Below are 26172 nucleotides of genomic sequence, written 5' to 3' on the forward strand. Positions count from 1 at the left end.
GGGGAGAAATACTCCTGAAGTGCCTGTTAGAATCTCTTACCTCCAAGTTCAGTGCTTGCACTGTCTTGTTGTCATAAAATTCAAGGTTAGGAATCACTATTCTAGAATATTAGTTTTAGTTCATCCTGGACTTTGTTTTTATTAAGACACATTTTTTTAATGTTTATTTTTGAGAGAGTTAGAGACAGAGTGTGAGTGGTCATGATCTCACGGTTCGTGGGTTCAAGCCCCACGTTGGGCTCTGTGCAGACAGCTTGGAGCCTGCTTCAGATTCTGTGTCTCCCTCTGTCTTTCTCTACCCCTCCCCCACTCACATTCATATTCTCTCTCTCTCTCTCTCTCTCTCTCAACAATAAATAATAAATAAATTTTTTTTAATTTATTAAGGATTTGAGAGAGCTGGCCGACTCCCTATATGCCCAGAGGGCCAGAGACCAACCCCACTGGGGCAAGTCTCCAAGAGACTCCACTGCTGGCATTAGATCACACTGCGGCTGAGCCCAGGACCCAGAAGCTGGGACCCCTGAAAGTTGGTAGCTCTCCCTTGCTCAGTCCTGCTCTCCCCAGAGCAGACTTTGCCAGATCCTTCCTGCTGTCCGTGGAATTACTCTTGATGGTGCATCTCACCAGCAGAGCACACACAGATCACAGGCCTGACCCTCAGTTTCGAGGAACTCTGAGAAAATGAGTTGGGTTTCTTTTTATTTTAATTTTTTTTAATGTTTATTTATTTTTGAGAGACAGAGTACAAGTGGGGGAGGGGCAGAGAGAGAGGGAGACAACAGAATCTGAAGCAGGCTCCAGACACTGAGCTGTCAGCACAGAGCCCAGTGCCGGGCTCGAACTCATGAACTGTGAGATCATGACCTGAGTTGAAGTTGGATGGTTAACCAACTGAGCCACCCAGGCGCCCCTGTTTTTAATTTTTTTTTTTTTTTAACGTTTATTTATTTTTGAGACAGAGAGAGACAGAGCATGAACGGGGGAGGGGCAGAGAGAGGGAGACACAAGAATCGGAAACAGGCTCCAGGCTCCGAGCTGTCAGCACAGAGCCCGACGCGGGGCTCGAACTCACAGACCACGAGATCGTGACCTGAGCCGAAGTCGGCCGCTCAACCGACTGAGCCACCCAGGCGCCCCCCCTGTTTTTAATTTTTAAAAGAAACTAAGATTTTAAAATCTGGTTTGTAATAGGCTTGGGGTGTTTTTTGTTTGTTTTTTAATTAGAGGGAGATTAAAACTTGGCTCTGACCCATTTGGACTTTGTTGTTGCATTTGTAAAACATTTAGAATTTAGCACTACTTACTTGAAAATTTTTAATTTCCTGTTTATTATAGTTTCGTTTAGATTAAAAATTGACAAGGGACAAGTTATTGGGTTTTTTTGTTGTTGATTTGGAACCCTTGGGAGCTTTTTTTACATGAGTCTATTCCAAAGATATATATGAAAGTGGTATTTTTGGATTAACTGTTTTTGTGGCCAACGTTATAGTAAAGAGCTTGCAATGGAAAAAATGAATCAGATAAACTGAAAAGTAAAGCATTTCCCTGTAGTGTCACTACACTATAAAATATGTTGAAAGTTAACAGATGATTTTAGTTTGCTTCTTCTAGTTCTCTGTTGTTTAGCATATATAACTGTATAGTAAATATCTCTTGAATACAACTGTAGTTTTTAAAACGTGTTTGTAAATATCCTACAAACTACTACATTGCAAGCTTCTTGATGATAGATAAGTACCAATTGCATGAATGAATTTTAGTCTAAAACTTTTTTATCCTTTTGTGGTATTAACATAAAATTTATCATTTTCACCGTTTTCTAAAGTGTATAACTTTGGGGCACCTGGGTGGCTCAGTTGGTTAAGCGTCTGACTTCAGCTCAGGTCATGATCTCTGGTTCATGAGTTCGAGCCCCACATCAGGCTCACTGCTGTCTGCACAGAACCTGTTTCAGATCCTGTCTCCCCCTCTGTCTGCCCCTCCCCCATTCATGCTCTCCCCCTCTCTCTCAAAAATAAATGAACATTAAAAATATATTTAAAAAATGAATTAAAAATTAAAAAATTAAAAAATATAATGTGTATAGCTTTGGGGCATTAAGTAAATTTATATCGTTGTATGACCATCTCCCGAACTTTTGAATCTTCCCAGCAGAAACTGTACCCATTAAACACTAGTTCCCTGTTCCTCTCAGCCCCTGGCAATCACCATTTTATTTTCTGTTTCTATGAATTTGACTATTGTAGGTACCTCATGTAAGTACAATCATGTAACATTTGCCTTTTGTGACTGACTTCTTTCACTTAACAAAATGTTGTCAAGGTTCATCCATGTGTCAGAATTTCCTTCCTTTCGAGGCTGAAAAATATTCCATTGTATATTACAAAATGTCATGTTTTGTTTATTCATCTGTCAGTGGACAGTTGGGTTGCTTCTACCTTTTTTGGCTCTTGTGAATAATTCTACAGTGAACACGAGTATACAAAATCTCTTGGCATCTCTGCTTTTGTTTCTTTCACTATATACCCAGGAGAATTGCTAGATCATAAGGTAATTGTATATTTAATATTTTGAGGAAACTGTAACCGAACTGTTTTCTATAGCAACTGCACCATTTTAGATTCCCACCAGCAGTGCTCAACAAGGATCCAGTTTCTCCATGGCTTTGTTGACATTTGTTCTTCTCTTTTCTTTTTTGGTAATAGCCATCTTGATGGGTGTGATGTGGTATCTCATGGTTTTTGTTTGAATTTCCCTAGTGATTGTGATAGTCTAAAACTTCTTATAATTTAAACTCTTATTAACCCAGACTTTGTTTCTTAAAAAATATATTGAAATCATTGGTGAGGAAATGAGGGAACCAGATTCTCATACTCTGATAGTGGAAATATAAATAAATAGGTACCGGCTTTTTGGAAGGGTAATTTAGTAATACAAATCAAAAGCTTTAGAATTTTTGGAGAGCTAGAGGGCAAAGAAATTGACCTTTTTTTGTAAACGTGCAAAAATATATTTTGCAATGTACAACGGTTCACCAGCAATTCTTTTAGAAATGGGTGTGTGTACCGAGTTGAGTATTACAACAGACCACTATAAACAACCTACATGTTCAACCATGGAAGCTTGGTTAGATTCTGATTCGGTAGGTCTGGGAGTGGCAGTTGGGTAAATAGAATGTGAGAATGAGCGTTTTCAACACGCGCTCTGGGTAATTCTGATGAAGGTGGTCTGTGGACCACATGTGAGGTTCCTTTATTCATCACTACTTACATGCTTTAATTTGAGGTTCCATGGTATGCTAAGACTCTCTTGCAAACTGGTCTTTGACTTCCCTGTTCAGCCTTCTCTATGGCTACTTCCCAAACATTCTTCATCATATTCTAGTCTAAGAGGCTTCTTCTTTTTTTTTTTTTTTTAACTTTTATTTATTTTTGAGAGACAGCATGAATGAGGGAGGAGCAGAGAGAGAGGGAGACACAGAATCCAAAGCAAGCTTCAGGCTCTGAGCTGTCAGCACAGAGCCTGATGTGAGGCCCGAACCCATTAACTATGAGATCATAACCTGAGCCAAAGTTGGATGCTCAACCAACTGAGCCACCCAGGCACTCCTGACATTATTTTTTTCAAGGTTCATCCATGTTGTGTAACATTTTAAGGGGAATTTGTTGGGGGGGGGGGGTGGTTGCCATGGAATGTCTGCTTGTGTCCCTTGCCCCTCTCTTTTTGGATTGTTGGGTGTTCTGGGGGGTAGGTTTTTGTTGTTTTTGTTTTTGTTCTTGGAACTCTTTATATAGTAGAGAGATTAGGTCTCTACCTAGGAAAGAGTTACCAAGGGGGTACCTGGCTGGCATGCCTAGTAACTGAGTTAGCCAGGCACCCCAGGGGGGACATTTCATTAAGGAAGTGACTTTTGAGCAGACTTGAATGAGAAAGTCCTGCCAGTATTGATGAAAACAGCGTTCCAAGCAGTGAAAATAGCCAGTGCAAGTGCAGAAGTCTTGGGACAAAAGCATGGCATATTTGTCTTGTCTTTTCTTTTTCTTTTTTTGATGTTTACTTATTTTGAGAGAAGGAGAAAGAGAATCCCAAGCAGGCTCCACCCTGTCAGAGCAGAACCAGTTGCCAGCTCGAACCCATGAGTCCTAAGATCGTGATGACCTGAGCCAAAATCAAGAGTCAGACGTTTAACCGACTGAGCCACCTTTTTAAAAATTGTTTATATATTTTGTTTATTTATTTCTGCACTGTCGGTGCAGAGCCCGACTTGGGACTTATCTTACGAACTGTGGGATCATGAACTGAGCCAAGATCAATAGTCTGATGCTTAACTGACTGACCCACCTAGGTGCCCCCACTCTTTCTTTTTCTTTTTTTAAGAATATATATTATTTTTAGAGAGGGGGGACAGGCAGAGAGAGAGAAAGCATGGCATATTTGGTGCAGTCTGAGGAACAGTGAGGATACAGGTATTTCTGAGTCAGAATGAGCAAGAGGGAGGATGGAAGGAGATGAGACCAGGAAGTGAACTATGGTCGTATGGGCATGTTGGTAAAGATTTTTTATTTTATTCCAATAGAGTTTTGAGCAGGAGAGGGACATGATCTGCCTTACTTTTTAAGAGCTTTACTGGGGTTACTTTTTGGAGAATAGATTTGAGAGGGATAAGAGCATAAACTAGGAAACCAGTTAGAAGATTTTGCTTTTACAGTAGTCCTGGTTAGAAATGAAGGTGGCTTGGGGTGCCTGGGTGGCTCAGTTGGTTGAACGTCCGACTTCGGCTCAGGTCATGATCTCACAGTCTGTGAGTTCGAGCCCCGCGTCGGGCTCTGTGCTGATAGCTCAGAGCCTGAAGCCTGCTCTGGATTCTGTGTCACCCTCTCTCTCTGCTCCTCCCCTGCTCACGCTCTGTCTCTCTCTGTCTCAAAAATAAATAAAAACATAAAAAAAAAAAGAAGGTGGCTTGAATCAGAGTGGTAGTAGTGGAGGTGGTAAGGAGTGGTTGGAAGGATTTGCCAATGGTTTGGCTAGGAGTGAGGCTGACTTGAAGGTTTTTGACCAGAGGAACCACATGAATAGTGGAGCCATTTACTTAGATTTGGAAAACTGAAAATGGAGTAGGTCTTTGGAGGATGGGAGGATTGTGGTATGATAAATGTGGGGCCTATTAAGACATCCAGGAGATGTAGAGTAGCAGTTGAATTTCAGGCCTAAAGTTCAGGGAAATGTTGAAGCAAATGGGACATCATTTACAAGTTGAATTCTGGCTGGAGGAACCTGCAAAGAACACTGAAAAAGATAGGGTAACAAGATAGGATAAAAATCAGGACATGTATTTAGAAGTTTAGAAAAGGAGAAGTGACACTGAAATAGGAACTGAAAAATAAGAGCCAGAAGAGTATGGTATCAGGGAAGCCAAGTGGAAAAAAAAAAAGTATTTTGGAGAGGAAGGAGTAATCAGGTATATCAAATACAGCTTAGGAGTGCCTGGGTGGCTCAGACGGTTAAGCATCTGACTCTTGATTTCGGCTCAGGTCATGATCTCACGGTTCTTGAGTTTGAGCCTTGAATCAGGCTCTCTGCTGTCAGCACAGAGCCCGCTTTGGATCCTCTGTCTCCCTCCCTCTGTGTCCCTCCCCCGGTTGCTCACATGCTCTCTCTCTAAAATATTTTTAGAAATTTAATTTTTTTTAATCTTTATTTATTTTTGAGAGAGAGAGCGTGAGCAGGGGAGGAATAGAGAAGGAGACACAGAATCGGAAGCAGGCTCCAGGCTCCGAGCTGTCAGCACAGAGCGCGACGCGGGGCTCGAACCCACGAGCTGTGAGATCGTGACCTGAGCTGAAGTCGGACGCTTAACGGACTGAGCCACATAGGCGCCCCTATTCTTAGAAATTTAACAGAAACAAATTAAACATTTTAAAAATATATATAGCTTAAAAGGTTGAATAAGAATTGACCATTGAATTTGGCACTGTAGAAGTTATCATTGGCAAGTAGTTTTGGTAGCTTGGTGGTATCTAGGCTTATTGATATGTGTACTGTTCCATCACATAGATGTTACCATAGTTTATTCACCACTCATCATCAGTTATTAGCCATTTAGGTAGTTTTCAATTCTTAAGGTATTTTACATATGCAGATTCAGATGGGCATGCTGTATTTGAGAGCATTGTGAAGTAATTTATAAATCAATGCCTTATTGGATATTGGAGTTAAGAAAATACTGCATAGCAAAAATAAAAGACTTTGGAGTTAAACTAGCCTGTTTGAACCAACCTGTGCCAATAGCTGACTTTGTCTACATTACTCAATTTTCATGAACCTGATTCTTATCTAAAAGATAAGATTTTATGAGGATTAAAATAAATGAGCACTTTGTATGCTTCCTAGCACATGTGTGTTCAGTAATCCTAAATTGTGTCTTGTTCTTTTTTTTTTAAGTTTATTTATTTTAATGTTTATTTTTGAGAGAGAGAAAGCGTGGTTGTATTTTATGCAAGCGAGGGAGGGGCAGAGAGAGAGAGGGAGACAGGATCTGAAGCAGGCTCAGTGCGCTGAGAGCAGAGAGCCATATTCTGGGCTCTAACTCACAAACCGTGAGTTCATGACCTGAGCTGAAGTCGAACGTTTAACCGACTGAGCCACGTGAGTGCCCCAAGTTTGTTTATTTTTGAGAGGGCATGAGTGGGTGAGGGGCAGAGAGAGAATCCCATGCAGGGTCTGAGCTGTCAGTGCAGCACCTGACACGGGGCTTGATCTCACAAACCATGAGATCATGACCTGAGCTGAAATCAAGAGTCAGGCGCTTAACCCACTGAACCACCGAGGCACCTCTTGTTGTTTGTTTTATAGGGAAAATAAAACTTTCTGAATAAAACTTTCTGAAAAAAATTGTTAGTAATTGGTCTTGGAAATGTAAGGAGGTGTGTTTTGAGGGTGGAGGAGAAGAGGAAAACAGTTCTTTTGGGTCATTCGTATGGAGATTTTTCCATGATAAGAGAGAGAATAGGGGAAGATAGTCAATTTGAGTGATTATCCAATTTAATTCTATTGTGATCAGAGCACATACTTTGTATGATTTGAATAATTTCAAATGTGGGGCGCCTGGGTGGCGCAGTTGGTTAAGCGTCCGACTTCAGCCAGGTCACGATCTCGCGGTCCGTGAGTTTGAGCCCCGCGTCAGGCTCTGGGCTGATGGCTCGGAGCCTGGAGCCTGTTTCCGATTCTGTGTCTCCCTCTCTCTCTGCCCCTCCCCCGTTCATGCTCTGTCTCTCTCTGTCCCAAAAATAAATTAAAAAAAAAACAAAACGTTGAATAATTTCAAATGTATTGCAACTTTGATAATGGCCTAGGATACGGTCTATCTCAGTACGAGTTCTCTGTGTCCTTGAAAAAATTGAGTTATTTTGCTGTTGGGTGGAGCGTACTCTAAATGTCAGTGGTTTTGTGGTTTAGTGGTTGATAGTAAGTAGTATTTGTTTTTTATATGCTTACTGTTTATTCTGTGAGTTATTGAGTGAGCGGTGTTGAAATCTCCAACTATTAATTGTGGATTTGTCAATTGTTCTTAGTTCTATCAGTTTTTGCTTCCTCTCTTGAGGCTCTGTTAATATGTGTATAAACATGTGAATTTTTATGTTGTATTGATGAATTGACCCCTTTATCATTGTAAAAGGACCTTTATTTAAGGCTATTCATTGCTCTGAAATAAATTTTTTCTGGTAATATATAGTTACTTCTCCTTCTTAATTAAATTTTTAAATAAAGTTTATTTATTTATATAAAGAATAGGTGGGGGAGGGGTAGAGAGAGAGAATCCCAAGCAGGCTCCACACTGCTAGCACAGAGCCCAATGTGGGGCTCAATTTCCTGAACCGTGAGATCATGACCTGAGCCACCCAGGGGCCCCTCCTCTTTTTTTTAAAAAAAACATGTTCATTTATTTTGAGAGAGAAAGTGAGCAAGCAGGGGAAGGGCAGAGAGACAGAGAGAGAGAATCCTAAGAAGGCTTTGCCTGTCAGCACAGAGCGCGACGTGGGGCTCAATCCCACAAATCTTGAGATCATGACCTGAGCTGAAATTAAAAGACACTCAGGCATGTCATTTACTCCTTCCTTTTCTTTCTTTCTTTTTCTCTTTCTTTCCTCCTTTCTTTTTCTCCTTCCTTCCTTCCTTCCTTCCTTCCTTCCTTCCTTCCTATTTATTTTTGAGAGAGACAAAGAATGTGAGTGGGTTAGGAGCAGAGAGAAAGGGAGACACAGAATCTAAAGCAGGCTCCAGGCTCTGAGCTGTCAGCACAGAGCCCGACACGGGGCTTGAACTCACGAGCTGTGAGATCATGACCTGAGCTGAAGTCAAATGCTCAACGGACTGAGCCACCCAGGTGCCCCTCCTCCTTTCTTTTGATTACTGTTAACATGTTACATCTTTCTCCATAGTTTTGCATTTAATCTCTTTGTGGCTGTATACCTAAAGTGGATTTCTGTGTAGGCAGCATATAGTTAGATCTTGTTTATTTAGTCTGACAATTTCTGCCATTTATTTATTTATTTATTTATTTATTTTAATGTTTATTCATTTTTGAGAGAGAAAGAGAAACAGAGCATGAGCGCGGGAAGGCCAGAGAGAGAGGGAGACACAGAATTTGAAGGAGGCTCCAGGCTCTGAGCTGTCAGCACAGAGCCCAATGCAAGGCTCGAACTCATGAACTGCGAGATCATGACCTGAACCAAAGTCAGGCACTTAACCAACTGAGCCATCCAGGTGCCCCAATTTCTGCCTTTTAATTGAATATTTAGCCTGTTTACATTTAATGTGATTGTTGATGTCATAGGGTTTAAATCCACCATCCTCCTGTTTATTCTCTTTGTCTCATTTATTTTTATGATTGCATAGTATGTCCTTCATTGGTTTATTAGCTGTAACATTGTTTTGTTATTTTAATAGTTGATTTTGGGTTTACTACAGCCATCTTTAAGTTATTACAGTCTACTTTCAATATTATAATCACTTCTTGTATTATATGATAACCTTACAACAGTATATTTCCATTTCCTTTCTCTCTGCTTTTTGTGATATTGTTTTTTACTTCTATTGTTTTACTACTTTTACTTCTATGTAAAAGAAGTGTGATAATAAATATAAATTCCAGGGACTCCTGGCTGGTGCAGTTGATGGAGTATGGGACTTTTGATCTCGGGGTTGTGAGTTCAAGCCCCACATTGGGTGTGGAGATGACTTAAAAATAATTTTTTTTAAGAAAGAAAGATCACTCCTACAATAATTAGTTGTTGCCATTTTTACTTTAAACAGCCAGTTATCTTTAAAAAATTTTTTTTTGTTTTTAATACAGCACATGTAAGCAAGGGAGGGGGCAGAGAGAGAGAGAGAGAATAAGAATCTCAAGCGGGCTCCAGGCTCTATCCCACAACCCTGAGATCATGACCTGAGCCGAAATCAAGAGCTGGATGTTCTTGTCGGGAGACAACTAGGGAGAAAGCAAATGGTTTTCTGAAAGGTGTTGAACAGAGATTAAAAACAAAAACTTTGAAGTGAAAATTACTAATTTCTAGTCCAGTGTTTTACCTGACACCTCACTCCATACAACAGCCCATTTTCTGCTTAAACTGTCCTGTGAACCAAGCAACGTTCATTGCCTCATGAGGCTGCTTATTCTTTTTATGGACAGGCTGATGCAGTGGGAATTTGTTTTCTAGGAGAAAAAAGTGGAGAGATTGTAATAAGTATAAAGCAGGTCCCATAGGAATGCATTTATTCATGTTTGTCAAACATTTATTTAACACTTAAAATGTGCCAGTTATTGCTAGAAGCTAGGGAAGCAGAGGTGAAAGACACAACATCTAGGGGCTCCCAGTCTGATGCAGTGACAAACCCAAAAGTTGCAGCAGCGTTGGGAGTGATGGTGCTTGCCTTGAGGTCTGGCACAGCTCTTAGCTCCGTGTATGTCCGCCATTTGACTGTCTCCCCTTGTACAGGACACTGGCACATCAGACCCGGTGTCTACTGAATGGAGTTTATACCAACTTCTCTTGTCCCTATTCTCAATGCCCGAGTAAGTAATTAAACTTATAAACTTATTAAATAAGTAATTAAACCATTTCTGTTGGAGATACCACTTTTCTAGTTTTATTCTTCCTTCCCAACTGCCAAGAAACCTGAGTTCTTTTTGTTTGACTTTGAGTTCATTCTGCACATAAGATCTTAAACTCTGAAATTTCCCCTTTTGATCTTTGTGAATTTTTTTATTAAAAAAGTTTTTTTAATGTTTATTTTTGAGAGAAAGAGCACGAGCAGGGGAGGGGCAGAGAGAGCGAGAGAGAGAGAAAGAGAGAAAGAGAATCTGAAGCAGGCTCCAGGCTCTGAGCTGTCAGCAGAGAGCCCAACACAGAGCTCGAACTCAAAAACCGTGAGATCATGACCTGAGCCAAAGTCGGACACGACACTTAACTGACTGAGCCACCCAGGTGCCCCGATCTTTGTGAATTTATTCGGATCCCATGGATTGAGCCACCCCAGCGCCCCAACCACTTTAATAACTGTATGATCTTAGGCAATTTTGTAACCTTTCTAGATCTCATTTCTTCATCTTGAGAAGAGATCTAATCATGTGATCTACCTCCTGGGATAATCCAAATAATATGCTTTGTATTTAATCTTCAAAAATCCTATGAGTTCTGTTCTACAGAAAAATGTGGTAAACTTTGGATCCTGTTAGGGTATAACTGTAGAAAACTTTAAATACAAAGAATTTGGGAGGGAATTATGTAATTTATTACCATGTTTATGCCAACTAATTTTTAAAATTCTGTTTTCTAGTACAAGACAAGGTAGATTTGTAACCTTAGTTATTTGGAAAACGGGCTAAAAATAACACATTTGGTTTGTGTCCAATAAATGTTATATAAGCAAACATTTTTTTTCAGTGTGTGTTATTTTGTTTGTGTGAATCCTTTTGAATTATGGGCTACCATGAATTGTAGTATTCTTTACTTAACAAGTCATCCTAGAAGGAATAGTTTTTCCACCTTTGAATTTATTCAAGAAATTGACTGATGTGACTATATAGAAACAAAATTTGAGGGACACCTAGGTGGCTCAGTCAGTTAAGCTTCAGACTCTTGATCTTGGCTCAGGTCATGATCTCAACAATTTGTGAGATAGAGCCCCACATCAGGCTCCGTGCTAACAGCCAAGAGCCTGCTTGGAATTCTCTCCCCACCTCCCTCTCTGCCTCTTCCCTGCTCGCATTCTCCTTCTCTCTCAAAATAAATGAACGTTTAAAAAAAATAAAAATTAAAGGAAGACAATAAAGTGAAGTGTTATGTTAAATGCCAAATGATTAATGTCTATACTATATTAAAATATATTCTGCATGGGGTGCCTGGGTGGCTCAGTTAAGCATTTGACTTCAGCTCAGGTCATGATCTCACGGCTCCTGAGTTCAAGCCCTGCGTTGGGCTGTGTGCTGACAGCTTGGAGCCTGGAAGCCTGCTTTGGATTCTGTGTCTCCCTCTCTCTTTCTCTGTCAAAAATAAACATTAAAAAAATTTTTTTAATAAAAAAAGAATATATTCTACAAATACATGGGCAAAAGGCTAGAAATAGTCCATGAAGTGGGGAAGGATATGGGGGAAGTATGTCTTGGTATATTAAAAACATAAATTGGGGGTGCCTGGGTGGCTCAGTTGGTTAAGCATCCGACTTCAGCTCAGGTCACGATCTCACAGTCCGTGAGTTCGAGCCCCGCGTCGGGCTCTGGGCTGATGGTTCAGAGCCTGGAGCCTGCTTCAGATTCTGTGCCTCCCTCTCTCTCTGACCCTCCCCCGTTCATGCTCTGTCTCTCTCTGTCTCAAAAATAAATAAACATTAAAAAAAAAATAAAAAAACATAAATTGAGGGGCGCTTGGCTGGTAGACTGTGCGACTCTTGATCTTGGGGTTGTAAGTTTGAGCCTCATGTTGGGAAAGAGATTACTTAAAAAATCTTTAAGAAAAACGCACAGTGGCACCTGGCAGGTTCAGTCGCTTAAGCGTCTGACTTTGGCTCAGGTCAGGTCATGATCTCACGGTTCGTGGGTTTGAGCCCTGCCTGGGGTGCTCTGTCTCCCTCTCTCTCTGCCCCTCCCCTGTTCATGATCTCTCTGTCTCTCAAAAATGCATATTTAAAAAAAAAAATTTTTTTTCAAGTTGGATGACAGTGCAAAGCAAGAGCCATGCAGATTTACATTTCCTGTGACCTAATAATACTGCTTCCTAGAATTTGTCTATAGATAAATTCAACCAAAGCATGAAGAATATATTTTTTCAGGAGGATAATAAGTACATATGTACATGTAAATCAATTGGGCTTTCTTAGAAAAAACATTTAACAGCTTGCCATCCCCCTCCTCTTGTGCTCCCATGTGCTCCACTCGTGCTCCACTCATCCTGTGCTCCCATGGCACTTGCTTTAAAAGATGAAGTATGGAAATGATTTTTATGTTTCCATGAGAGCCATTCACAGAGTAATTGCACACACTCACTCTCCATTCTGTATTCATGTCTGTTTGCTGAAAAAGGGAAGTCAGAGAAGATTATGTCCTGAATTTTAGGTTTCTGATAGCAGAGCAAAAAATGGTTCAGAAGAAAGGGAACTGTAGTGGAACATTTTTAAAGAAAGAAAATTTCCCATTACCCATTTTATGAGATGCTGGAGTTAAGTTACTAAACACATCACATATACTGAAGGTATGGGTACAGGGTACTGTGGCATTTGTGATTGCCCTTGGGAAGCCAGGTTCTTAGGGTTCAACATTTTCTAAGTCTAGACTATATCTTAACCAGTGTACAGTGCCTACTTCTATATGTGTATAAATTGCTGCTTTATAAGCTGTGAAGGACATAGGACTAATTCCTCCTCCCCCCAGAAAAGGTAGATTATTATATGAGATGCTGAACCGTTGAGAACTCTTTCATCACATTAATTGCTAAAAAGATACTTGTCTTTGGTATGGAGAGAGGTGTAGGGGAGGAGTTTTCTAACAGTTACACTGTGATTTTGACTAATTGGAGTAAATCGAACTTCAGGCTTTAGGGAAAATGCTTTAAATGTGGTGTTTGGAAAAATCTGAGTCTGAACTTGGGGGTGTGAATCATTACAGGAGTTGTGTTAGAAACTTGACTATGTCACCATTTAAAGATTGCATATTACTCTTGTGGTTTTATAACTTGTGTATTCAGTGAGAGTAGTGGTAAAATGCTTGGGTGGTCAGATTCTGCATGTAATCTTGATACTTCCATGTTCTGTAGGTGCCTGTACTATCTGTCTTTTTTTTTTTTAAGTTTATTTATTTTGATAGTGCAGAAAAGGGGCGGAATGAGAGGGAGAGAGAGAATCCCAAGCAGGCTCTGCACTGTTAGCACAGAGACCTACTTGGGACTCAGACCCACAAACCATGAGATCATGACCTGAGCTGAAACCAAGAGTCAGACACTCAACCGACTGAGCCACCCAGGCACCCCTTTTCTTAGTTTTTCATTGACGTTTTGGAAAATTTTCCAGGTTTTTTCCCCAATATCTTACCCCCATCACCACCAGTTTTTCTTATTAAATTACTACGAACACATAACACTTAGAGATTGTTTTAAATTTATTAAATTAAATGATAGCAAATGAACAAAGTTGGCACTTTATGGATGACTCCTGGCCATGACTATTCAAAGTTGGCAGAACTTGATAAGAAGTAATAATGTGGGGGCTCCTGAGTGGTTCAGTTGGTTAATAAGCGTCTGAGTTCGGCTCAGGTCATGATCTCATGGTTCGTGAATTGCAGCCACACATCAGGCATTACGCTGGCAGTGCAGAGCCTGCTTGGGATTCTCTTTCTGCCTGTCTCCGCTCCTTCCCCACTTGTGCTTTCTCTCTCTCTCCCAAATAAACTTTAACACACACACACACACACACACACACACACACACACACAAATTTGTCCTGGTTTTATTTTGAGAGACAGAGTATGTATGAGAGGGGGAGGCACAGAGAGAGGGAGAGACAGAATCCTAAGCAGGCTGCACACTTTCAGCACAGAGAGCCCCAGTGGGGCTTCAACTCACGAACTGTGAGATCGTGACCTGAGCCGAAGTCACACACTTAACCGACTGAGCCACTCAGGCGCTCCCCGCAAGATTTTATTTTAAAGTAATCTCTACACCCAGTGTAGGGCTTGAACCCAAAACCCCGAGATCAAGAGTCACATGCTCCACTGAGTCAGCCAGGCACCCCGGTGTTACTATTTTTTTAAAATCACAGTACAGATGCAGGTGTTTTCTTTCCGTGAGCAGTTTCTTTGTGTGAAGCTGTAAATCACCTCCAGTGTATTCAAGTGTCCCAGTGACTGAGAGCCAGCTGTTGGGTGTTTTAACTAAACAGCTTGCTCATTGTTGGCCATTCAAATCCCAGTGAGAGGTATTAGCTGCTCCAGGGAATAGAACGGGAATAGAGCATCCAGGGTGAAGATTTTCGCAAGGCCTTTAGTGACCCAGCTTAAATTTGTTGAGATTTTTCTGCTTTGGCTTTTTCCTATAGGTGCCAGAGTTGATCTGCTTCAGATTTTCATGAATGACTCATCTTCCTGTCGTGTTTTCTTTTCTTTCTTTAAAAAAAAATGTTTTTAGTGTTAGTTTATTATTGAGAGAGAGAAAGAGCATGAGCATGGGAGGGGCAGAGAGAGGGGGAGACACAGAATCTGAAGCAGGCTCCAGGCTCTGTGCACAAAGCCTGATGTGGGGCTCAAACTCACAAACCACGAGATCATGACCTGAGCCGAAGTCGGACGCTTAACCAACTGAGCCACCCAGGCACTCTATCCTGTCGTATTTTCTTAGACTACAATAACTTAATCTTTGGGTCACTTTAAACATAGTTTCTCCTATCACATGTATTGGGAGGAATATACGGAGGTATTCAAACTCAAGCATGTTTCTTCCTCATGCTGATGAATTCCTCTGCTCCATAGAAAACTTGTTTCTTCCTGAAAATGGCATTTTAATGATTATTTTCTGTAGGAGGAAGCTTGTGACCTTCACTTGTCTTTTTTCCTTCCAGAGGGAATCTGGAAAAGTTATAAGCAAAACATCATTTCTCTAAGAAAATTCTGGATAACAGAAGTTCTGAGTAACAGGTAAAGTATATTTAAACTTCTTGGATGCTGATGGTCACCTATAATCTACAAAAGTAAACTGGGAGTGGGAAGAAGAGAAGAAGGAGAGAGAAGTGTGCTTTGTGTCAGCGGTTGCGTTAGGAATTGTATATACATCATCTCATTTAGATGATTGTTACCCAGATGCTGGGCGTATAGATCTAAGAATCTCAGAATAAAACTGCCCTTCAAAATGCTGTTTTGAATGGATTTGCCTATGGATTGGATTTAATGTCCTCACACCACAGTTTGCAAACGTAAATCTACCATAAACCAAATACAGCAGTACACAGAATCCTGGAATCTGCTATCCTGTGCAGTCTAGCCAGTTCCTAGTCTTCCTAGTTCCTTTCTGTCTTTTGTTTTAGTTCTTGATCATTGCCAGTTATTGCAGCTGTATCATCTCCTTAATTCTTTTTAATACTTTGTCACCAGGTCCAAAATTTAAATTTCCTAATAAGGTACCTCTTCACAATGGGGTCCAACCCAAGTGTCCCCATTATGTTCTCGGTGAGAGTCTTACCATGACTGGAAAGAATAGCTACACCTCTCACTATTTCCTTATTTATATCTCACAGAGAAGTTTATGAAATAATAGTATGCATAAAGAATCTAGTATGCTGGGTCTGAGAAACACATCTCAGATGTTAGCTACAATTTTACCTTTGGAACTAGGGAAGACATGAAAGCTAACCAGACTTCTAGGATTCTGTAGGTCCAAAGATGTGCTCATAGACTGAGGTGAATTGTCCTTCCTGGGGGTAGTAGAGAGTGAGATGCTCTTTATTCTAATTAGCACTCTGGCATGAGCCTTGAAGTTAGATTTCACGTATTCAAAAAAGTAGTTCCTAGAGATACCATCAAAAAATTAAGTTGTTCAGATTTTTGTATTTGTTGATTTTCCTTTGACATTTTTCATTTTTCCATTTTTATCAGGGCAAACCAATTCCATCACCATGAGTTGGAGCTTCCTGACTCGCCTGCTAGAGGAGATCCACAACCATTCCACATTCGTGGGGAAGATCTGGCTCACTGTACTGATTGTCTTCCGGATTGTCCTTACAGCTGTAGGAGGAGAATCCATCTATTATGATGAGCAAAGCAAATTTGTGTGCAACACGGAGCAGCCAGGCTGTGAGAATGTCTGCTATGACGCCTTTGCACCCCTCTCCCATGTGCGCTTCTGGGTATTCCAGATCATTTTGGTGGCAACCCCCTCGGTGATGTACCTGGGCTACGCCATTCATAAGATTGCCAAGATGGAGCATGGCGAAGCAGACAAGAAAACAGCTCGGAGCAAACCCTATGCAATGCGTTGGAAACAGCACCGGGCTCTGGAAGAAACAGAAGAGGACCATGAGGAGGATCCCATGATGTATCCGGAAATGGAATTGGAAAGTGAAAAAGAAAATAAAGAGCAGAACCAACCTAAACCCAAGCACGATGGCCGCCGGCGGATTCGGGAGGACGGGCTTATGAAAATCTACGTGCTGCAGTTGCTGGCAAGGACCGTGTTTGAGGTGGGTTTTCTGATAGGGCAGTATTTTCTGTATGGCTTCCAAGTCCACCCATTTTATGTGTGCAGCAGACTTCCTTGCCCTCATAAGATAGACTGCTTTATTTCGAGACCCACTGAAAAGACCATCTTCCTTCTGATAATGTATGGTGTTACAGGCCTTTGCCTATTGCTTAACATTTGGGAGATGCTTCATTTAGGGTTCGGGACAATTCGAGACTCACTAAACAGTAAAAGGAGGGAACTGGAAGATCCGGGTGCTTATAATTATCCCTTCACTTGGAATACACCATCTGCTCCCCCTGGCTATAACATTGCCGTCAAACCAGATCAAATCCAGTACACCGAACTGTCCAACGCTAAGATTGCCTACAAGCAAAACAAGGCCAACATCGCCCAGGAACAACAGTATGGCAGCCATGAGGAGAACCTCCCAGCTGACCTGGAGACTCTGCAGCGGGAGATCAAAATGGCTCAGGAGCGCTTGGATCTAGCAATCCAGGCCTACAGTCACCAAAACAACCCTCATGGTCCCCGGGAAAAAAAAGCCAAAGTGGGGTCCAAAGCTGGGTCCAACAAGAGCAGTGCTAGTAGCAAATCAGGGGATGGAAAGACCTCCGTCTGGATTTAATCTTGGCTGGGATTAAAACTTGTGCTCTTCCATAGTCCGTGGTAAGCAGCGGCTCACTGAATAATGGCCTCCGTGGAGTAAACATTTGGCTCTGGTTATCTTCAGGGATGCTGTTGGCTCATGATCCACGCTCAGGGGACTCTGAAAGCGGGGCTGGGACAAGGGGGAGAAAAGGGGAAACACCGTGTTCGTGGGCACATATTTCAGCAATAATACTGTTACAGAACTTTACATTTGTGTCTTCCAGATCTGGAAAAAAACAGATATATTTAAATCATTCTTGTTGAAAAGTTTTTGTATGTACAGTATTATGGTACATTTTTTTAGTATGAGTACTTTTTTTTGTATTTGTATATTGGACCGCTGTAGTTACACTTTTATATTAAATGAAAAAAAATCCTTAAGGTAATGCCTATTAGGCCAGTGTTCTTACTTTGTTCAGCAAATTCCACCCTGGGTTTAAAGTTTTAATAGATGCTACACCTAATAAAAGTGCCTCTCGTGTTGCAGGGAAGATTTCGGATATGTCAGGAGCCGGAGGAGGAAGCATCAATTTTCAATCTTGGAAAGAAAGTCCACAGTAGAAGGAGGCTGAGATCTTTTCTCCTTTACTTAAGAAATCTTTGAATCTCATTCACCTACCCACACCTATATCCAATCTTTGAAAACCTGTTTGTATTTTCAAAGGATATAAATGATTAACTGCAGGATTCGTTTAATTATCAAGCATTGCCAGCATATGCCTCGAAGGTGTGTACATAATTTAAGTTCTCCCAAAAGGCTGATACACAAAAGTGTCCTCAGTCTGGTAGCAGCGTGGAGACCCTGACCAGAGGTGTTCCTAAGATTCCTCTATTGCAAAGCCATGCCTGGAAAATGAGCCCTACTACAATGTTTAGTTGTGGACCTATTTGATTTGCCTTAAATCTCTATCCAGAAACCTGCCTTTCTGGTTTCTTAAGAAACCAATGGTGGATATTTTCTTTGGATGTTAACATTAGAAATAAAAAAAATTCTCAGCTAAAAATACTCAGAGCCATTTGTATTGCCTGTGGCAGAAGGCCTAAATCCAAATTCCTTATTTTTTTGTAATTTGCTGCGTAACTTTTATAATTTCTGTACTTCTGCCAATGTAGATTTCTTTCTGTATAGAAGACCAGTCAGAATGGGGATTCTATCTGTAGATAGACCTAAAGAGAATTTCAGAATTTATTCCTTCAAGGCATATCTATTTGTTAATGACAAGCATTGATGTTCACATAACACTTACAATTTGCAGTATTTTATTGATGTTTTCAGTCCTGTATTCTGTGGGAGAGCTTTGCTCTCCCAGCCCATTCACATCGTTTGTCTTACAGTTTATGAGCTTGTAAGCAAGAGCTTGGTAAGGATGTAAAGGAAGGGACCTTTGTTTCCCATGGAGCTTTTCGGTTTGAGTGTCTCACTGTTTTCTAATAGAAAGCAAGCCACCTCTGACTTTGAAATTGCAAAAGTATTCTTTTTTAGGTCTTAATTTTAAAATGTCCATTCTTTATTATTTAGGAGAATCCTGGAACAGCACCCTTTGGGCATTTCTTTTTCATTTCTTTCTTTGTTCTACTCAGAAAATTTCAGCTTCTAGCCATCCATTAATTTTTTTTGCCCTTTTTTTTTTTTCTTAATCTATAAATTTTAGCCTAGAGAAGCTCCTTATAATCTCTAAACACCTTAATCAGAAAGTAAACTCAGGAGAGACTGAAGGGGAATTTCAGAAAACAATAGACCTGACATGTCCTGGATCATTAGCAGACTCGTGCAGTTTCCTTCATACCAAGTGTTTTATAAAGAAATTCAAGTGCTTATTAGAAAACAAGCAAGCTTTTAAACACCTAAGCTTATTTAAGATGAAGATCTCTCAGTCCCCTCTGGTGTCACTAGAGATTCAAGGAAATTTCTTAACCAAAGGACAGAAGATACATACACACTCAATGCACATCTACACAGAGCCTGAAGGAGACAGTGGCTTCACCAGAGGAAAGGCTGGGGGCTCGAGAGTGACAGAGAGGACAGGAGTCAAGCAGAAATGCCAGGCAAAGACGTGTGATGCCAGAAGCGTCTACTTAGTTCCTACAAACAGTGCCCTCGGTGTTTCCTCTTGGCTTGTTCCGATGAAAATGTTATTTTGTGTCTGGATAATTCTTCCAATATCTTAAAGTATATAGAAAAATATTCTAAGTCACTTCACATGTGCGAGTCTACTCTCTCACCAAAGTTTTAGCTATGACATAGAGTTCCCAACTCTCACTGCTTTCTTGGTACATTTCTTCAGCCTTTGAACCATGGGAGTTTGCCAAAGCCATTTCCCCATAATGGCATGTCATGGACCTCCATTAGGAAAATGGCCCTATCAGTGTCTAGCTTAACCCATGAATTGGGATCGAATCTATAAACATATCATTCTGGTTATTCTGGAACTTACAGGTATTAGTATAAAAAGCCTGTCCGCAGGTTGTTTTTTTTTCCCCTATCAAAATTGTATTCCTTGGAATTGCCATAAAGTCATGTCTGTCCTATGACATTTGCTTCTCTAAATAGTTGAGTGCTTAGTCCTTCCATCTACTAGAACCAGGATATGGTCAATATGCTTATATTTCTTAATATACTATTGGATCTATTCCGATGTGTTTTTTGCTCATTTGTGTTAAAATGTATTACCAGGAGAGATTTATAAAACAGGCTTTTTTCTTAATTCAAATTTGAAGGGAGAATTAGATAACATTTTCTCCTAAAGAAGTCTTAATGTTCACTTTGTGGCTTCATCTTTGCCTTATGACTTAGTTTTTCCTGTTTCTATATTTGCTCATTGAAAGCCACAAATATGTTATCTCATTTGAAGCCCGTTTTTCTGGGGATTTTCCTTGACTAATCTGCAAAAAACTACTTTTGATAAAAATGAACTTTGTGATCTAAAATGGTTTTCACAGCCCTGACAACTCCCACATATCTGTCTTTTACAAGGACACCTATGTCTTTAAGGAGAAAAAAAAGTCCTCATTCGGTACCGTAACTCTGTCATTTCTTAATGGTGTAAAATTAAGCAGTTCACCTGACTTTTCCAAGTTTCAGGAGCTACTTCTTGGAAGTGTTATGAAGTAGTTAGAGCCTATGGTAAAAGGTATTCAAAGACCAACTATTTATTGGTCATGTGTCTGAACTTGGGTCTTCAAGACAAAAATAGTTGACAAAACTACACAATGGCAGTAGTAAACCATCCTCCAGTGCTCTTGATCACAGGAGTCTGTGATGGCTTAAAACACTTGGCTTTAAGCAGTTTATACCAAGAATGGACTTAAATGTCATTCCCGTTAGTCATACTGATGCTTTACCCTTTCAGCTTATAAATGTCCATGCTTTATTCCTTCTGTCTCATTTAGGAGACCGTATACCTCTAACATCTACAGTTTGTGATAAATTTTTGGCCAGCTAGCTTGCAGTAAAGGCAAGTATGTTATACTTGAACCTACTTTAAGAAATGCCTTTTTATAAAGGAAGGGTCTTTCTTGACTGAAAGGGACCTGGAAGTCAAAGATACACAGTTGTGGGTCACTTTGATCGGAAGATTCCAGGTATTAGGTTAATTGTATCTGTATAAAATCATGTAATCTCATGAAGAGCCTTACCACCTGAAAATAAGAAAGCCCCAGCGCCTCTACAGTGTAGAGTTTGGAAATAAAAGTTACATTCTGGCCACACATCATGGAGAGATTAAAAGATTTTATTTGTTGCCCCTAATGCAGTTGTGTTGTTTTTAATAATAACGTTAAGTGAGTTTGGTTCATGCACATTCCACCTTAATAGTCATACTTTTTAGAAAGAGGCAATCCAGGGGTGCCTGGGTGCCTCAGTCAGTTGAGTCTCCGACTTCGGCTCAAGTCATGATCTCACAGTCTCTGAGTTCGAGCCCCAGGTCAGGCTCTGTGCTGACAGCTCAGAGTCTGGAGCCTGTTTCTAATTTTGCATCTCCCTCTCTGCCCCTCCCCTGCTCATACTCTGTCTCTCTCTCTCTCTCTCTCAATAATAAAAAAAAATTTTTTTAAAGAGACAATCCATAGTATTCTAAAATCCAGGAGTCCAAACAAAAGAAAGTCTTACTCCCATGCAAAGTCCCTACAGAAATAAAAGGAGTAAGTGTTTTACATTTCAAGGTTGGCTTGTTGAACCAGCAAAGACATTGGCTATTTGCTTCCAAGATTGGAAATTTTTCTTTATTGTACTTTCCAATTGTGTTTTCTCTAATAAAGCTCTTACAGAAGTCTCTACCTCAGGCACTAAGTATTAGATACAGTTAGCATATTGATACTGAAAAACTTAGCTAGGACTTCTAGCTTTTTAAGGTAATTGAAATATAATTTTCAACTGTTAACCAGCAATCTAATGTCATGTGTGGTTTGGATGTTGTATGAACAGCTAAGGAATTACCATTCTAGTGCCAAAGATCACTCATTGCTAATTTTGTTCTGTACAGTTAATGTAAAACTTTTATGGTGGGGACAGACTTCTGTGCTCGGGACCTTGTCTCTAGGAAGATTTGTCAGTTCCAAATGTTTTGTGAGTTCCAAATACAGTTTAGAAGATTCATTTGTGGTCTGTGCGTCTTTTCCCAAACTTGAGAACTCAGCTGCCAGTAAATGTCTTATTGAGGATTTTACCCCATTCTTTGTGTAAAATAGTACCTGATGGCTTACTGGTTTGTACAGAAAACCTGATATGAAAATCTCTCCTAGTACATTCACCTGTAAACTGATCTCAGTGGGAATGGATGAGCAGAAAAACTTCCAAGCAGGTGACTTGAGCTCAAAACATGCCCTTGTTCATAGCTGAGTTACACAACTCTTGATTACTGTGGCTACGCGGATTGGCATATTACTGGCATCCTAAATCTGGGAAGGGGATGTGGCCTTGTGTAGGAGGAGTGGGGGGGTCTGGAGTCTAAGCACAGAAACTGGGAACACAGCCTGTCTCGCTCCCTGTAGTTCTCAGGGCCTTTTCTCCAAAAGGGGGGCCTTCTGAGAGGGATGTTCCCTGCAGACCCACACTGGTCTTGGTATGGCTAACGTGCCTTTTGGGAAGGAAGTGTGGGAGGGGGTTAGGAGAGGGTAGCATTTATTGCGAAAGTGCCCTGTGTTCACCCCACCCTGGGCCCGGACACAGAAGGCTGGCTGGTAGGTCACGCAAAGAGCGCACCCTCAGCAGCAGAGTGTAAACTGGTCAGCCAGCCATATTTGGTAATAAACTTGTGAGCCGTTCCAAGCTGTTGGAGCAGTGAAGGCACCCTGTTAGTTTTGAAAGTGGATTCTTTGGCAGATTGGCCATCAGAACAGAGACTAATACCTGGAAAAGGTGTCCTCCCTCCTCAAAGTTAAAAATCTTTGCTGTGTGGAGTTTAAAACTATTTCTAAGACTTCTGTGAATCTTAAAGTACAATATTTTTTGGGTTTCTCTCCTTTAGTTACCCCAGATTGGAAGCCTATCACCCACGGGCGTGAAGACTTTCAGAGGTTGAGGCAGAGTGGAGAACAGATCCGGGCCTGCACCCTTGACTCCTTTCCCGGAGGAGTGGGCGGCAGCTGCTGGTGGGGCAGGCAGCGTTGCGGATCTTTGCCGGGTGGACCTTGCTGTACTTGCCGTGTTTTTTCCAGATGTGACCACTGAGCTGCCTGTGTAAGAAGAGACAGGGATGCCTGTTAAAATGTTGGTTCCTTGGACCCTTCTCAGGTCTCCACATTCAGAACTAAGTTCCCTAGGTGATTCTTAAGAAATCTTTTATTAAGGTATAATTTACAAGTAAAATTCACCCTTTTTGTTTAGTAGTTACCAATGCATACAGTTGAGTAGCCGCCCCCAGAAGACACAGAACACTTGCTTCACCCAACAATTTTCCACATGTAATATCACATATTAAGTTTTGAGAACCACTTAGCTTAGGGAAAAGAAAAACTTGAGGAGGCGCCTGGGTAGCTTAGTCGGTTAAGTGTCCGACTTCAGCTCAGATCATGGTCTCGTGGTTCGTGGGTTCGAGCCCCCTGTCTGGTTCTGTGCCGACAGTTTGGAGCCTGCTTCTGATTCTGTGTCTCCCAGTCTCTGCCCCTCCCCCGCTCGCACTCAGTCTCTAAATAAATAAATAAGCAAAGAAACGTTTAAAAAAGAATGGGCCAGGAGAAAAAGGGGAAGAGGGATTATTTTGAATGATCTGTTTCACAGAGGTTTAGACCCTGGCATAGCACATGAGTATCTTCTCTGACAGCCCAGAATGACTGATGGCAGCCTGAGGGGAGGGCTGTAGAGGGATGGGCAGAATAATCCAGAAGTGATGTGCAGGGGGTGGGTGCCGGGAAGCATGCGGTCCTTGACTAACTGTGTGTACGGGAGTTTTCAAACCATGATCCAGTATGGATTCAGGACTTCCTTTCCAGGACTGACCAGTCCCGTGTAAAGAGAAGTATCTCACCTTCTATGTCAGTGAGTTGGTGTCATTACTGAGAAACTTCTCCGCCCTACATCCAATGACATCTTTGAGGAAATCAGAAAGAGGAAGTGACTCAGAAGTGGAAAGTAAGAAAAAGAGAAGATGACATGGTGACAAGCATTCGCCAGCCACTGGTTTTCTGCTGCCCTCTCAATCCTGAGGAGGTAGCACAGCATTTCCTTGCCCTGCCCTTGACACGCCAGGCCTGTTTTCAACTAGACTCAGGGATTGTGAAAGAAAACCTAAGGAAGCCCCCTGCTAGAGCCTCGAGGAAAATCTGACCGGATTCCCTCTTTACCCTCAGCCGAACCTTCCACAAGTATCCTTGTCTGCTCTGCTCTCCGGGGCCATCACAGAGGGCATGGCTGGCTGACAGCCTCAAACCCCAGGCAAGGCAGAACCGAGCAACTGTTCATAACCGATTTCCGCGCACAGCCAGTGACCTGAATGGGACCTGACCATGGGGAAAAATGATACAGAACTAGATCGCTTTTTTTCCCCCTCAATTTTATTTTTAGTTTGTGTAGCCCTGTGAAAGTGAAATTTTATCTTTGCACTGGGAACATTAAAAAGCACTGACAGGGAGCCCCTTTGGCCTGGCCCATTTTTCTGAAAGCACGTTGCAGCTGTGGCTTGTGCCCAGCAGGCAGACTGATGTTCGATCCTGTACCCAGGTGCTGTTGACAGCGTTGACAGGACGCGGCCTCTGCAGAATGGTCTGCGCGACGATTTGGGCTCCTCGAGGTGCTTTTAAAGGCAAAATCCTGGAAATAGGGTGGAACGCAAATGGTCAGCGGATTGTTTACTTCACGTTCCAACGGGAAAATGATCGTGGACAGAGGTCTGTGGCACACTCGGCCCCCCTGTCTCGATTATAGACCGGCTTGTGATTATGCTGTTTGATTCCAGTGGCCTGCTTTTGGAGGCTTGTTGGACGAGAAGAGAGCATGTGGGGTGGGGACCTCTTTTTCTTTTATGTATCTCTTAAGCGGTGAGTGGCCATTCAAGCCAGCTCTGGAGATAGCTGGGAGGAGGAAGGGCCCAGCTTCCAGCATGGGGCATAGGGGGGGTGTTGTGTGGTCAGGAGGAATGTGAAACGCCAGAGCACAGCTAAGAACCGTCGGAGAAGGCTGTGAATAGATCAGCATAAGTTGGCCTGGAATAGATGCCCATTCCCTTTGATTTAGGATTGCCAGATAAAATACAGGATGCCTGGTTAAATTTGAAGTTCAGATCAACAGTGAATCATTTTTTTATGTATTATATCTTATATATGGGAAATCCTGATATATTAAAAATTATTGGGGGGCACCTGGGTGGCTCAGTCGGTTGAGCATCTGACTTCAGCTCAGGTTCGTGGGTTCGAACCACACATCAGGCTCTGCGATGACAGCTTGAAGCCTGGAGCTTGCTTCAGCCTCTGTCTCTCTCTCTCTCTGCCCCTCCCCCTGCTTGTGCTCTCGCTCTCTCTCTCTCACAAATAAATAAACATTAAAAAAATCATTTGTTGCTCATCCCAAATTCAAATTTAACTGAGCATCCTGTATTTTTATTTGCTAAAACTAGTAACCCTACCTTGATTGGACTCAGATGTAGATTCTGAGGCCTTGTAACAGAAGATAGAAAAGGCTTTAGTCAACTATTAGAAAAACTATGAGCATAAACTATGTGCTGAGTCTGAGCCACTTCGTGCAGAAAGATAAGAAATCATGCTCCCGGTACGGAATGCGTTTTGGTCTTCCCTGTTTATAGCCACTCTCCTCTAATGCGAACCATTTTTTGGTTCTATAATTTTATCCGTAGCAATTTAAATAGCCATGTCAACCCAAACTCAGGCCAGCAGCCAGCCTGCTTTTTTAAAAACTCATTCATCTATCAACCCCACTGCTGGGTCTATCCAAAAGAGTTGAAAGGAGAACCTCAAGGAGATGTTTACACACCCACGTTCATTTCATCATTGTTCACAATATCCAGGAGATGAAAACAGCTCACATGTCTATCGGCAGGTAAATGGATAAAGAAAATACGGTATGGGAGTGCCTGGGTGGCTCAGTCGGTTGGGCGTCTGACTTCGGCTCAGGTCATGATCTCGCGGTTTGTGGGTTCGGGCCCCTCATCGGGCTCTCTGCTGACAGCTTGGAGCCTGGAGCCTGCTTTGGATTCTGTGTCTCCCTCTCTCTCTGCCCCTCCCCCTCCCCTACTCACACTGTCTCTGTCTCTCTCAAAAATAAACCTTAATTTTTTTTTAATTAATAAATAAAAATAAACTACAAATACCATGAGGCACCTGAGTGGCTCACTCAGTTAAACATCCAACTTTG

At 41.5% G+C, this 26172-nt stretch overlaps 1 protein-coding gene and 1 long non-coding RNA gene across 6 annotated transcripts in view; both read left to right on the top strand.

The window, feature by feature from the left end:
• GJC1 (gap junction protein gamma 1) overlaps positions 1 to 21963 on the top strand; it is a 39664-nt gene extending 17701 nt beyond the window's left edge. For 3 of the 5 annotated variants that reach the window (XM_019434857.2, XM_053892949.1, XM_019434861.2), the window contains exons 2-3: positions 15106 to 15181; positions 16136 to 21963. In XM_019434857.2, coding sequence (XP_019290402.1) covers positions 16156 to 17346 — 1191 coding nt within the window. In that variant the 5' untranslated portion in view covers positions 15106 to 15181; positions 16136 to 16155 and the 3' untranslated portion in view covers positions 17347 to 21963. Of the gene's footprint in view, positions 1 to 8592; positions 8767 to 9998; positions 10076 to 15105; positions 15182 to 16135 lie in introns of all 5 variants that reach the window. The other 2 variants (XM_053892951.1, XM_053892950.1) reach the window with 2 other exon arrangements.
• LOC128774256 (uncharacterized) overlaps positions 1 to 26172 on the top strand; it is a 113128-nt gene that overhangs the window by 9909 nt on the left and 77047 nt on the right. The window lies entirely within an intron of this gene.

This window comes from Panthera pardus, unplaced genomic scaffold, assembly GCF_024362965.1.
Source record: "Panthera pardus isolate Hobbes unplaced genomic scaffold, ASM2436296v1 HiC_scaffold_3, whole genome shotgun sequence".
Lineage (NCBI taxonomy): Eukaryota > Metazoa > Chordata > Mammalia > Carnivora > Felidae > Panthera > Panthera pardus.